Source organism: Oryctolagus cuniculus, chromosome 16 (assembly GCF_051225735.1).
Source record: "Oryctolagus cuniculus isolate XC-2025 breed Fujian yellow rabbit chromosome 16, ASM5122573v1, whole genome shotgun sequence".
NCBI classification, from domain to species: domain Eukaryota; kingdom Metazoa; phylum Chordata; class Mammalia; order Lagomorpha; family Leporidae; genus Oryctolagus; species Oryctolagus cuniculus.
Window position 1 is genome coordinate 76872942 of NC_142882.1, and position 12706 is coordinate 76885647.

At 42.7% G+C, this 12706-nt stretch overlaps 1 protein-coding gene across 4 annotated transcripts in view; it reads right to left on the reverse strand.

The window, feature by feature from the left end:
- Positions 1-12706, reverse strand: part of DYNC1I1 (dynein cytoplasmic 1 intermediate chain 1) — a 330192-nt gene that overhangs the window by 285897 nt on the left and 31589 nt on the right. For 2 of the 4 annotated variants that reach the window (XM_051852963.3, XM_051852961.3), the window contains exons 3-4: positions 4713-4827; positions 1640-1781 (exon numbers count right to left, since the gene is read on the reverse strand). In XM_051852963.3, coding sequence (XP_051708923.1) covers positions 1640-1781; positions 4713-4827 — 257 coding nt within the window. The remainder of the gene's footprint in view (positions 1-1639; positions 1782-4712; positions 4828-12706) is intronic. The other 2 variants (XM_051852964.3, XM_051852962.3) reach the window with 1 other exon arrangement.

Consider the following 12706-nt stretch of genomic DNA (forward strand, 5'->3'; position numbering starts at 1 on the left):
AAGTGATTCACTAAGTTAAAAGAGAGAAAAAAATCAACCACAGTAGAAGGAGAAAGAAATGAAGAGTGATGTTCTCTGGGTAGGGATAATTGCACCTGTCCCCAGAGTGGTTAACAGCCCAGGTCAGCTTTCTGTGGAAATGTTTCAAAAGGGCTCATCAACTGTGAAATCGGGAATAGAACTTAATGCGGCTGCCAACTGCACCCTTGGAAGCTAAGTAGTACTGACACAACACCATCACTGTATAGTAACAGTCAAATATATGAACTTAATGATAGGCCAATGGAGCCCCAGAGGAACGTGGTTTTATTGTACCAGCTCATGAATGCATGTTAGATCTTCACAACTGCGTCATTATTGCTGGTTTTCCCCTCAATGACCTTTTGAAGTGTTCAAAGCAAAAGATGACAGAAGATGTTACGCTGCCCCAAATCACAAAGGTGATTTGCTAAAATAAACCAGCCTTGTGTCCAAAGCCTCTACTTTCATTTTTCTCAAATTGAAAGCAGGGTCCGCCAGTTTTGAAAGACCTGATCAAAACAAAATACTCAAACATGAAGCACACCACCAAGCAGAGATGAGGGCTATAGTATCAGTCTTACATGTTAGTTTTTCTAAGCAAAGAAAGCCTACAGCACAGGCCAATGCTAGACGATCCTCATGTCCTTATTTCTGCCTACAAAATTGCCTGGGCCAGTATGGAAACAGTGTATTTTCCAAACAAAATGTTTATGACATTAGGAGAAAATAGAAAAATAAAAAATTTTCCACTTCTTCCCTTTAATGCATATGGTAGCAAGCAATGTTCTCAGATACCCAAGGACCGAAAAGTGCTTAAACCAAAAGGCTGACTTGTTAAAGAATTGTGTGTGGCTGATTTGCTCCCTCTTTCCTTTTAAGCTTAATTACTTTATGAATTTCTTAAAAAATTAAGACTCAAAGTCAGAGATCACAAATTATCAGCCCACAGACCAACTCTAGCCCATGACTGCCTTTAACAAAAGTTATTAACATTTAGGAGATGATTCTATAAATATTGAAATTTCTTGCTTTGCATGACAAACTGGAAACTGTGGAAAAACAGTGTCTATGTCCCTACATGAGTTCAACTAGGCTGAGCAGTGAGGAAGCCATGTGGCCTTGGTGGCGGGGGAGGGGCAGGTAACATGCTGACCCACTGCCACTCAATAAGCAAGAAACAGCCAACCCAAATAACAGCAATAATAATAAACTAATAAAAACACTAGGAGCTGAGTTCTGAAATTTGGCAACTCCATTAAGCAAACAAATAGGATGCTTGCAAAATTAAAGTTGGGGTTAGAACAATTCAGTGTTCAATCCACAAAGAGAAGCTTGTTAATGAAAAATAAGCCAAGTAGTAAACTAGAGTAGAATAACGAGAAGGTTTGTTAAGGAAGACGCATGGTGCTAAGTTAGCTCTCTCAAGGAAGAATGATGGTGAGTTTATTATTCTAGTGCTCAAATCTTTGCTATGCCACTAAGAATAGCAAGCTGCCTCGTAGGGAAACATAAAATGACTGAGGTTACATGCAAGGTCATGCACATCTAAGTGTTTTAACAACGATCCTTAGTATTCTTGCCATCCCACCCTGGCTTTTTTTAAAGAGACAATTCTTACCTTGTTAATGGCCCCAGATCGCCCGAGTCTTGGCTGCCGGCTTCACTGGGAGTGCTCACTGATTTCGAGGAGGGAGACATAGGGGTTGGGACTAAATAATGAAAATAACAGGTATCCCATGTTAAAAAATGCAGCGGCTGCACTGGTGAAGAGCAGTGTCAGACAAATCCAAACAAATGGGCCCAAATTAAAGTGGTTGTATGGCCAGGAGAGATTGAGATGGGATAAGGAAAAAAAAAAAAAGGAAAGAAAAGGAAGAAAGTCAAGTGAATTTTTCATATTTTGGAAATTAAAATTTGAAAAATGAATTTAGACACAATTAATTTAGGGATTCGAGGCCATGTCCACCCTAACAAAATAACATAGAGAATCAAAATAGATATCTAGATAATTCACGTCTAGGATTTCCTAGGGTGAACTATCCAGATAATTCCAATTCTCCACTTTATTTTGTTAGTATAGATGTGACCTATTAAAAATTCAAATGGGGTGTCTGTAAAACCGTAAGAGATTATGAAACATGTGATTCTGATCATATTAAATGGCCAGGGAAACTCAGAAAAGCCTGCTGCAGGTTTGCATTTGGAGGGAACTTACTGTCCACATAAGATACACTGCACTTGCTATGAGACTCTGCGATAGAGAAAGGGTACGATGTTCAACCCAGTAATTTAAAAATCCCTTTCAAAACAACGAACACGACAGGCTGCTTTATTTTTACATTTAATTATTAGCTGCAGCCCATCGTGCTGTGTACTCTGTTTGGGATTTGTTTTCCTTTGCTTGCAACAGCAATTGCCTCTCTGAAGGCAGGAGAAATAAGTTCACAGATCCAGGTCCACACAAGCTGAAAAGCCAGTGAGGACAATAAAAGAAACACGCTAGAGGAAATGCAAGTTATTTTTTTTCCCTTCCTCCTTCAGATACAAGCCAACTGTCCTTACATCGAAGCCGCACGCAGTAGCCAAGATGGCTACAGGCCAGGCAATGCAATGGCTCCTCGGTGTCACACATGCCAAAGGAGCCGTATGGGCAGAAAGGAATTTCAGTGCCTGTGTGTGGATTTCCATTTGGTTTCAATCATGTGCAATTTCCTTTTATTTATTTAACAGGGTAGAGGGATTAACGACTTTTCCCAAATCCTATAACACAATGGCAGATCTGTCAGGAAGCTAGAAGTTTCCATGTAGCCTCCTCTTGTGCTAAGCCAGAGGGTAAAGTGGGGTGGTGCATCAGACCGGAAACAGGGTGCACCCTTGACAGGCGCCATCGGCAGGTACCTAGCGATAGTCTCGAAGTTGGTCGTGGCTCAGGGATATTCAACTCTTTTGTCCTTAAGGTTAAATTGCTGGCTCTATGTATGGTTGGGGAAAATACTCCTAGTGTGTTTTAATCAGCGTTCACATAGCAACAGCATTTCAAAGGCTACACTGAGGCATAACTATAATTGATTGCAAAATGTCTAATTTATATCTCACGTAGGCTATGTATAAGAAGTTTAGTCAGTTTCTCAAAGTAGGTCAAATATCCCATCGATTACATCTTCCACGACATAAAGAAGTAAAACAAAACCAGTGGGGCTAATTGGGGCTTCCACCTACCAGAAACTGGGCTGAGTATAAAACATTCCTATGGGTATTTTAGTTTTGCATGGATATATCAAATTATATCCATAGGTACTGATGATTGATAAGCTCATACACAAGAGGTCTTCAAAAAATTCATGGAAAATACATATTAGAAAACAACTACACATGGATTCCAAAATATTTTCACCAAAATAAACATCTTTTAATTCTATTTTCCATGAACTTTTTGAAGTGCCCTCATGTTTTTCTTATTCACATTGACATAGACATTTGTCATTTTGTTGCACATGGATAATTTTTATTCTTATTTTAAGCAACTTTGGAAATAAAATGAAAATTTATTTTAATATAAAAGTCAGTTATGAGGTATGTGTATGTATACACATGTATATATAACTGAATTTTTGTAAACTTTATTTGTACTGTCAACTTTGAAAAAAGTATCCCAGTTGATCACATTGAGTTGGCATTGTACAGAAATTAACAGCCATTTTGGTCTAGAAATGTTAAACACAATTTTTTCCATTTGTACAGGGGTAACACAGTATATTAACTATATAAGGGTTTCTCTATGTAAGTGTGATTACAGAAACTAATAAAGTACTCTTGACAAAAAAGTTATGGAATTAAAGGAAGAAAAACTGTTTTGAGCAGGACATCTGATATTATATTTAATTCTATGTAACCTTTAAAAAGGTTTTCTTTTCACTATATTGACTATCATATAGTTTTACAGATACCCCAGGATTACTCTTAAATGTATGGAAAACAAAAGGATAAAAGAAAAATAAAATGATTTATCACAGGAGAGATATATAGGTAAATGACCGCAGAAACAATCTATGCACAAGTTACCTTCACTACAAATAAAACAAACGGTTCAATATCCAAACCTTAGAGATAAAATGAGGTCATGGACAATCATTTAGGAATGAATGAGTTGGAGGAGGGGTGTTGCGTGAAAATGCCAATTAGTAATGAAATCAAGATACACGTGTCAAGTAAAAGTCAATTTGTTAATTAGCTGCTCATCCGACATCATTTCAAGTTTCTTTCAATGTAACCACTGAGCATACGCCTGTAGTGATTATGAAATTCATACACAAATTCGCAGTGTTTAGATCAGCGAAGAGAGGCTGCAATTCAGCAATGGAAATGAAGAGCAATTACATTTGAAAAATCCCAAGATTTCTTGCATTTAACAAGTGGCAACTCATAAAAGGCATAAAATAACCAACCAGTAATGCAGAGGAACGGGTGGCCCATATAATGAGCCAAAAAGCAGCAAATGACTAAGAACTCTACTGCTGCCACGGGCTCCTTCCAGCTCCTCAATCCCAAAACTACATGCAACCTGAGCCGTAAGCCGCAGAACTTCTTAAAAAATAAAATAAAGCAAAACACTCAACGGGATAGCAAACGCTGGACATGGAAGATCCCGTGCAAGTCCAATTGGAGGTCGGGAATAAAGTGCTCTCAAGTACCTAGCGGGGGCTCAGGCGATATCCCGATGCTTTGCAGCAGAGCCTCCGTCTCCCGCCGCTTCCGATCCAGGTCCGAGTCATCCTGGACCGGCTCTTTCTTCTGCTGCAGATCCGCCTGGAAAATGCAGACTTCGGTAAGAAAAGCGAACGACACAACCACACACACACCCGGCCCGGGTGGGCGGGGAAACTAGAAGTGAGTGGTAGACAAGGCCAGGCCAGAGCCGTAGGCAGCTGCAGTCACATGTACAAAAAGGATGGAAAAACCACGTGACCGCACCAGTTACTGATTTCTGATCCAGTGCGCTCTCCTGTGGTTGAAGGCGTTCTCCTGGTTCTATCACGTGTATGAAAGCTTCTCTCAACTGGTTTTGGAAGAAACCATCAAGGCCAATGACTGCTGACTGGGAATATAACTGTAAAAAAAAATCTATCTGCCACTTTGTCCCTCTGGGGCTTCAGTTCATAAAATGAGTACGTGGAATATCTACGACCCACTCCTGGGGTTATGCATACAAGGAATGGTTGGGACCTGGGTGAAAAATGAAATTATTTATGAGAATCTGTAACTGTAAAATGTTATTTTTATTGGTACTATAAATTTACTATGGTGTAAAATAAACCAGGTTAAATCTATAGTAGGGTAGGTGAGCAATATTACTATAAGTGTTGTTACTAAAAAAATATAGGTCTTGTTACTTGGTTCTGATTGTCATAGGATTCCATCGTACATACTAAATGAAAGAAGAAAATCATCATGGAGGAAAATATAGTACAAAAAAAGTCAGGAGACATGCCCTGCAGAAATCCTGTATTAAAAGATACATCACATGGGCTGGCATTGTGGCACAGCAGGTTAAGCTGCCGCGTGTGGTGCCAGCATCCCTTATGTGTTTCTGAGCCAGCTCCCTGCTCATGTGCCTGGGAAAGCAGGGGAAGACGGCCCAAGCACTTGGGCCCCTGCTACCCATGTGGGAGAACCAAATGTGTTCTTGGCTCCTGGCTTCAGCCTGGCCCAGCCCTAGCTGTTGTAGCCATTTGGGGAGTGAACCAGTGGATGGAAGATTTTTTTTCTCTCCGTCTCTCCCCATCCCTCCCTGTGACTACACCTTCAAATAAATAAAATAAATCCTTTAAAAAATGGTGGCAGGTGAGCCTCTTAATATCTGATTCTATGCCCAAGATGTGTTTCTCCAGGCTAGTAACGAAGTAAAATGCAGATGAAAGAAGACCAATGGGGAATTTAAAAACTGTGGTCTCTTCTGTCCTCCACGGCACAGTGCTCACTTAAGGCAAGGTGTCTGCCCGCCTGTGCAACCCTGAGATGTCGTGTTTGGGGTACAGTGATTTCTGCTGAGCGACAGAGGTGCAGCAGTCTACAGCTTGTTGGACACCTACTATTCAGTTATCAGACACACCCCTCTCCCCTAACAGGTATGTTACCTCCCTCCAGGCATGCAGAGCACATTTCAAAGCAGTGAAACAAAATTTATATTATGGCCCGTAAAGGAGAAAGAGTTCATGCAGGTTTTGACCTGCTCCCGCATGGAACCTGCAGGCTGATTATAAGCTAAGTGCATCTTTGCACATGACCCTGGACTCCACATCTCTGTTACTGCTCACCTGGGGCCTCTAACAGAGTCATGCTTTTGAAGTCCATGCACCACCAGAGGGAATCCAACATTTGGGAGGTCAATAAGAGCTCCATCTCAGGCGCCGTCACACGACACAGAATTCTAACACGGAACTTTAATTTCTATGAGTGACGACATCAAAGTTCATGTGTTTTCTGCCCCAAATTTGAACATTAAGTTACAGAAGCAAATTTCAAAGTCTATGCATTCAACAGAGGAAAATACAGGACTAAGATGGGAAAGAAAACTTGCAGAGTAAGGATCTAAATCAACATCGCGGGTATAACGTTGACAGAAGGATGGAAGGAAAAATAGGGGAACTGAAAGAACAGGAAACTCTCATAGCAGTGACTGAAATACAAATGAAAAAACTAAGATAGACAAACTTCTTGTTAGGAGTCCAGCGTGGAACAGTATGCTGTTACAGCAAGGAGCTATGCCGTAACCGAACTGTAGCTTTACCATGAGGGGATCCTTGAGTATTTTGTTCACCAAAATATGCTTCCACTTAGATGAGTGTCTGGCACAGAGTAGACGCTCAGTGAAACGTGTTGCATCAATGGGTCAGTATCTGCTTTCGGCACTTTTTTTTTTTTTACAGAAACTTAGAAGTATACCTTCCGTAGTCAGGCCAGGTTCCTCTACAGGTGCCTCATTCAGGAAGCCCTTTTACTTGTCAATGTTGGAGTAGAGTCCTCTACATGTCTAGTGTCTCAGCCCCCCACCAGAGCCACTTCTATATTCTAGCAACAGGAAGAAAATGTTTAACCTTCTCTCATTCCTTCAAAACAAAATTTACTCAAGGTTAATGAAGTATCAGTAGATACTGAGAAGTCCTAATGGAACTTACACTAAATCTATAGAAAAAGATCTGCCTAATCTTTTCCATTAGAATAAACTTAGGGCATCTTATCAAAAACTTTCTGTCATGTCTGTCCTACTCGGAAAGGCACAAGATCTGTATCTGTTTTTTTATTTGTTTCTTTTCTTGAGACATTTTTAAACTTTAATCAGTAAGCTTTCATGAAACATGTTAATTAAACATTCATGTCAACTTGAGTAATCATACGTTGTGCAAAAACAGTACACCTGCACTTCGTCTACAAAATTCCATCTCAGAAACTCAAGGTGCCCCTGCAACTCACGCTCTGCCTTTTTTAATTCTTAAGGAAACAGGCAATATTAAAAAAATAGCGTAAGTGGATAAGGATAGATGTCTACCTAGATAAAACACAAGCTTAGGAAAGCCATCAACACTAAGTTGACCATGGAAAATGCAAAATTAGGTAATCTGCGCTCATCAGAAACAGACTGCTCCTTTCTGTTCCCAGTGAGCACCGAGAGTGAGACAGTGTTACTTCATTCAGCACAGCTATACCCAGTGCCCTCATCTTGAAACTCTCTATATCCTGTAGAACCTTCTGTTTTAATGACTCAACAAGGAGTAATTCTGTAATACTATTAATTAAAAATTGGCCAGGTGCCTTTCCCAGCAAGTATTATTTCTGTTTGTAAGGCATGATCACGGCTAAGACCCAGAGAGAATCATCAAAGATAGAAAAACCGTCAGCTGAGAACTGCCAATCATTTTAAATGACAGTTCCACGCACATTAGAGGGACAGGTGAGGGTGGGCCAGGAACCCCTGCCCATTGTAATTTCCAGCAACTCAGAGGACAGCCAAGGACAGGATGAAACTTCAGGGTGGCCCCGTTACGCACACCTCCTTGCACTGAGGCCCGGTTTTCCTGAAATCAGGGCTGAGTTTTAAATGGTGGCTGCTATATTTATTTTAAAATCAGATTTCATCTTTAACACCACAGCCAAGAAAGCAGTTGACATCCAAAAGGGCAGAGATTGGTAATTTTATACATGTACACAGTTCTCTGAATTCTGTGTAGATCGTCAACCTGGGTGGTCCTAATTTATAGTTTTCAGAGCTGGGCATAAAAAAGTCACCCAGTTTAGCATTCAGGAGTATTTTCTTTCTTCTTCATTCTAAATTTATTTGTTTTATCTAAATTGTAAGCCTAAAGAAAGTTTATAAAAATCAATTCTATAAGCTCCAGGCTATTTCTAGCTCTCCACAAACAAAATGAAAACTAGAAAAATCTTAAGCTCAGAGGTCAATGGCAGTGGCCCACTGACTGAGGGCAGAAGCCCGCAGAGTAGAACTCCTGGTGCTTGGGAAGACCTGCCCCATGAGCTTACCCGTGACTCGTCCTCCAGTGCTCACTGAAGGCCACCCCCAGGGTCACAGGGGTGCTGACGGTGACTCCACAGCGACACACACACAACCCTTCCCTCAAAAGCTTGGGGTCTCTCAGGAGAGAAAGGTCAGCGAAGGGACAAATACAAAGCCCTGGGCTAAATAGCTTGGGGCCCAGAGCTCATCTAGCTAGGGGTGGAGAGAGGCAGAAGAAACGCGTTCCGGCAACAGTAACATTTCAGATGCGAGCTGAGAGATGGTGGAAAACAGCCAAGAGCGACAGAAGAATGGGGAGAGTAAGGGAAGAGAATGCCATGAACTCTGTTAGGAGAAGGTGCGCTCCCTAGGAATATGCAGGAGCCGCAATTAGCCTGGTAATTAGGATACCAGAGCAGGCACTGGAGTCCCACATCAGAATACCTGGGTTTGATCCCCAGTTCCGGCTCCTCATTCCACCTTTCTATGACAGAACCTGGGAGGCAGACGTGATGGCTCCAGTGATTGGGTTCCTGCCGCCCACATGGGAGACTGTGGTTGAGTTCCTGGCTCATGGCTCAGCCCAGATCCACCTTCACGGGTATTTGGGGGAGTGAACCAGTGCATGAGACATCGTTTCTCCCCTACCCCCACCCCTGTATTTCTGTCTCTAAGAAATAAATAAATAAATTTTAAAACAATAAAGAGGCTCTGTCAGCTGCTGAATCCGGCTGGAATGTGGATATTAGAGTGGAAAGCAATGGAAGCGCAAGGGTCATACAGTTCTGCCTGTCTAGGATCTGATGATCACTGTGAATCGGGGACAGGAACAGTGAAAGAATGACCCCAGGTTTCCATGGGACAACCGGCTGGCTAAGGGGTCCTTCCTAAGACTGAAGATAAAGGGGGCTACTTGCCAGGTTTTCACCTCTGGGACCCAGATTTCTCGTTTAAAAAGAGAGAGATCAGAATAGATTATTTCCAAATTTCTTTCAGCTACAGAATGCCAAACTCACATGAAACCAAGCGCCTTGGTGGGGTGGGGGGAACTATTGCAATAATGGGGTGTTCTGGGGAGGTGGCCTTGCCTGGAGAGAGCCAGCGGAAAGGAAAGAGCTGTGCCAACTGCCTCCGGTCACTTCCCCAATGGCTGATGCCGGAGCCTAGCAAAAGCTTTGCTTCCCGACCCAGCTCCGGTGCAGTTCTTTGCTCTGTGGATCTTGCTAAGTGCTGACACAAGTCCACAAGGAGAGCAGCACTCTTTCCTCCATTTACAGACAAGAGAACAAGCCTCGAAAAGCTCTCCCACAGGGCTGTTGTCTGAAGGACAGAGCCAAGCTCCCGACTCAAAACCCTGCGGTGTGACCTATAGCTTTTGCCATCTTCCGCACAGCACAAAGCAAGCCAGAGCCATTGGAAAATGATGCTAAAACAGGACCAAGGACGGATCTTAGTGCAGGAAGGAGATGGATCACAGAGGGTGAAGACATAAAGCCAGGACAGACCTTGATGGTACAGTCCAGGGCATCCTGATTTGGAATCAGAAGAGGGAGATGAGGAGCCTGTACTGTCACATGACTCTGCACAGAGGGCTTGGTTATCAAAGGCATAGAGCACCCTGTCCATTCAGAAATGGGGAAACAAAGACTTCACGTGACTTTAATTCTGGGTGCTCTAGTGTTCCAGGCACCCCATCACCTTCTACCCCCAATCTTCCAATCTTCCAGGACTACTACTTCTTCTTTTTCTTTTTTTTTTTTTTTTCTGTGTAACAAGAGAAATCTCCACCATCAGGCAAAACGGCTTAGGGTAGAAGCAAAAAGGGGTAGTCTGCTTCTATCACTCAGGGCTGCCTGTAATTTCTCCAAAGCGTGAAAAATGAAAAAGATGAAGCAGACAGCACAATTTGGATCACATCACATTTTGTGGTAATTCTGTGAAATTTAAGTTCGATATCAGAATGTCAGTTTAAAAGGAAACCGGTTATTAGTAAAGGATAACAGGTGCTTTAAAACTACAGTACACGTTGACATTTGAAGGGAAGGAAATATAATAACTTAATGCTTTTTTGGCTTCGCATCACAATGAATAGCCCTTCCTTGTCAGTTCTCACCTCTGCTTCACTCAAAAACTGCATATATAACTGCAAAGATCTCCAAGGGAAAAATATTATGTACAATGTCAAGGACAAATAAATGATTACATCAATCAAAGTGCAATGGTAGGAACAGATTCGAGATGCCGGAAGGCTGAATTGCAACTGCAATTATGTTTTACTCTGTTGGAAAATAATAATTGTTATAAATCAGTTACCTTGGTCCCCTGGCCTTGCAGCATGAACAACACTTACTTAGACTGTAAGGCATCAAAAGACATTTTCTCTTTCCTTAAAGAAAAACTATGTAGGGGCCAGCATTGTGGCATAGCGGAAAAAGCCGCCACCAGCAACATCAGCATCCCACAGAGGCTCCAGTTGGGTCCTGGTTGCTGCACTTCTGATCCAGCTCCTTGCTAATGTCCTGGGAAAGTAGTGGAAGCTGGCCCAAACGTATGGGCCTCTGCCATCCAAGTGGGAGACCTGGATAAAGTTCCTGGTTTTGGCCTGGCCCAGTGCTGACCGTCACAGCCATCTTGGGGTGTGAGCCAGCAGAAAGATGATCTCTCTGTCTCTCCCTCTTTCCCACTGTAACTCTGACTCTCAAAATAAAGAAATGAATTTTTAGCTGGCGCCATGGCTCAATAGGCTAATCCTCCCTCTAGCGGCACCGGCACACCGGGTTCTAGTCCTGGTTGGGGCGCTGGATTCTGTCCCGGTTGCTCCTCTTCCAGTCCAGCTCTCTGCTGTGGCCCGGGAGTGCAGTGGAGGATGGCCCAAGTGTTTGGGTCCTGCACTCGCATGGGAGACCTGGAGGAAGCGCCTGGCTCCTGGCTTTGGATCAGTGCGGTGCACTGGGCTCAGCGCACTGGCTGGAGCAGCCATTGGGGGATGAACCAAAGGAAAAAGGAAGACCTTTCTCTCTGTCTCTCTCTCTCACTGTCCACTCTGCCTGTCAAAAAAAAATTTTTTTTTAAAAAACTCTAAGTAGGAATGCATTTTTGGTTTTTAGACACACAAACATGTCACATGACACACAGTTTTCTTCTTTGAAAATATCTTTGGCACTTTTTATAACATTCAAAATGTTTCTACACTACCAAAACCAATGGGAGAATTAAACACAAATTATGAGAGTACTTCAAAAAAGCTTATGGAAAAATAGGATTAAAAGATAACATTTTAGTGCAAAAAGATGAAACCCATGTACAGTTTGGCGTAACATGCATTGTTGTGATTCTTGTGTAGACCTGTGATAGATGTTAGATTCAGACGGGAAGAAGATGCGACTCGACAGCAAGGCATGGAACTGGGAGCCAGGAGCCCCGGATTCTGAGCCCAGCAGGCAGGCTGCACCCCTGGACCTCTGTGCTTTGTTGGCATAAAAGGGGCCTCCGTGCTCAAATATCTTCCAGGAGCCTGCATCACGGCACAGCCGGTTAAGTCACCACATCCCTTATGAGAGCACTGGTATGAAATCTTGCCTCTGCTTCCGACCCCGCTTCCTGCTAATGCGCACCCTGGGAGGCAGCCAGTGTTGACTCAAGTACTTGTGCCTCCGTCACCCACGTGGGACAGCCAGACGGAGTCCAGCTCTGGCCTGGCCCAGGTCCCGCTGTTGCAGGCATTTGGGCAGTGAACCAGCAGATGGAAGATATCTTCTCTCATCTCCTTGTCTTTCTAAAAAATAAAATAAATAAATAAACTTTTAAAAACTCTCTTTCACCTGTAATTCCTAGCAATTCTGTATCTTTTACTATCCACTCACTAAACTGGGGGAGTGATTCTCTCCCCTTACGAACCTGGGATGCTTGTTTACCACGGAAAACACACAACACGGAAGAAACTGCAGGAACTCCACTAGCTCCTTAGTTCTTGGCTGGGTTCTCTTGCTGACTGTACAAACCTGAAGAATATAGGGCCAACTCACAAGTGAGAAGCTTAGATGTTCTGTTCAGTTTCCAGGTATCTGGGGATCTACACAAGAATGAGGTGTGTAGGAATGACCAAGCATGATGCTTTTATGCTGTTTATACACAGAGCAATAAATTTGTGAGACAGGAGTAGCTGGACTTGGGTAG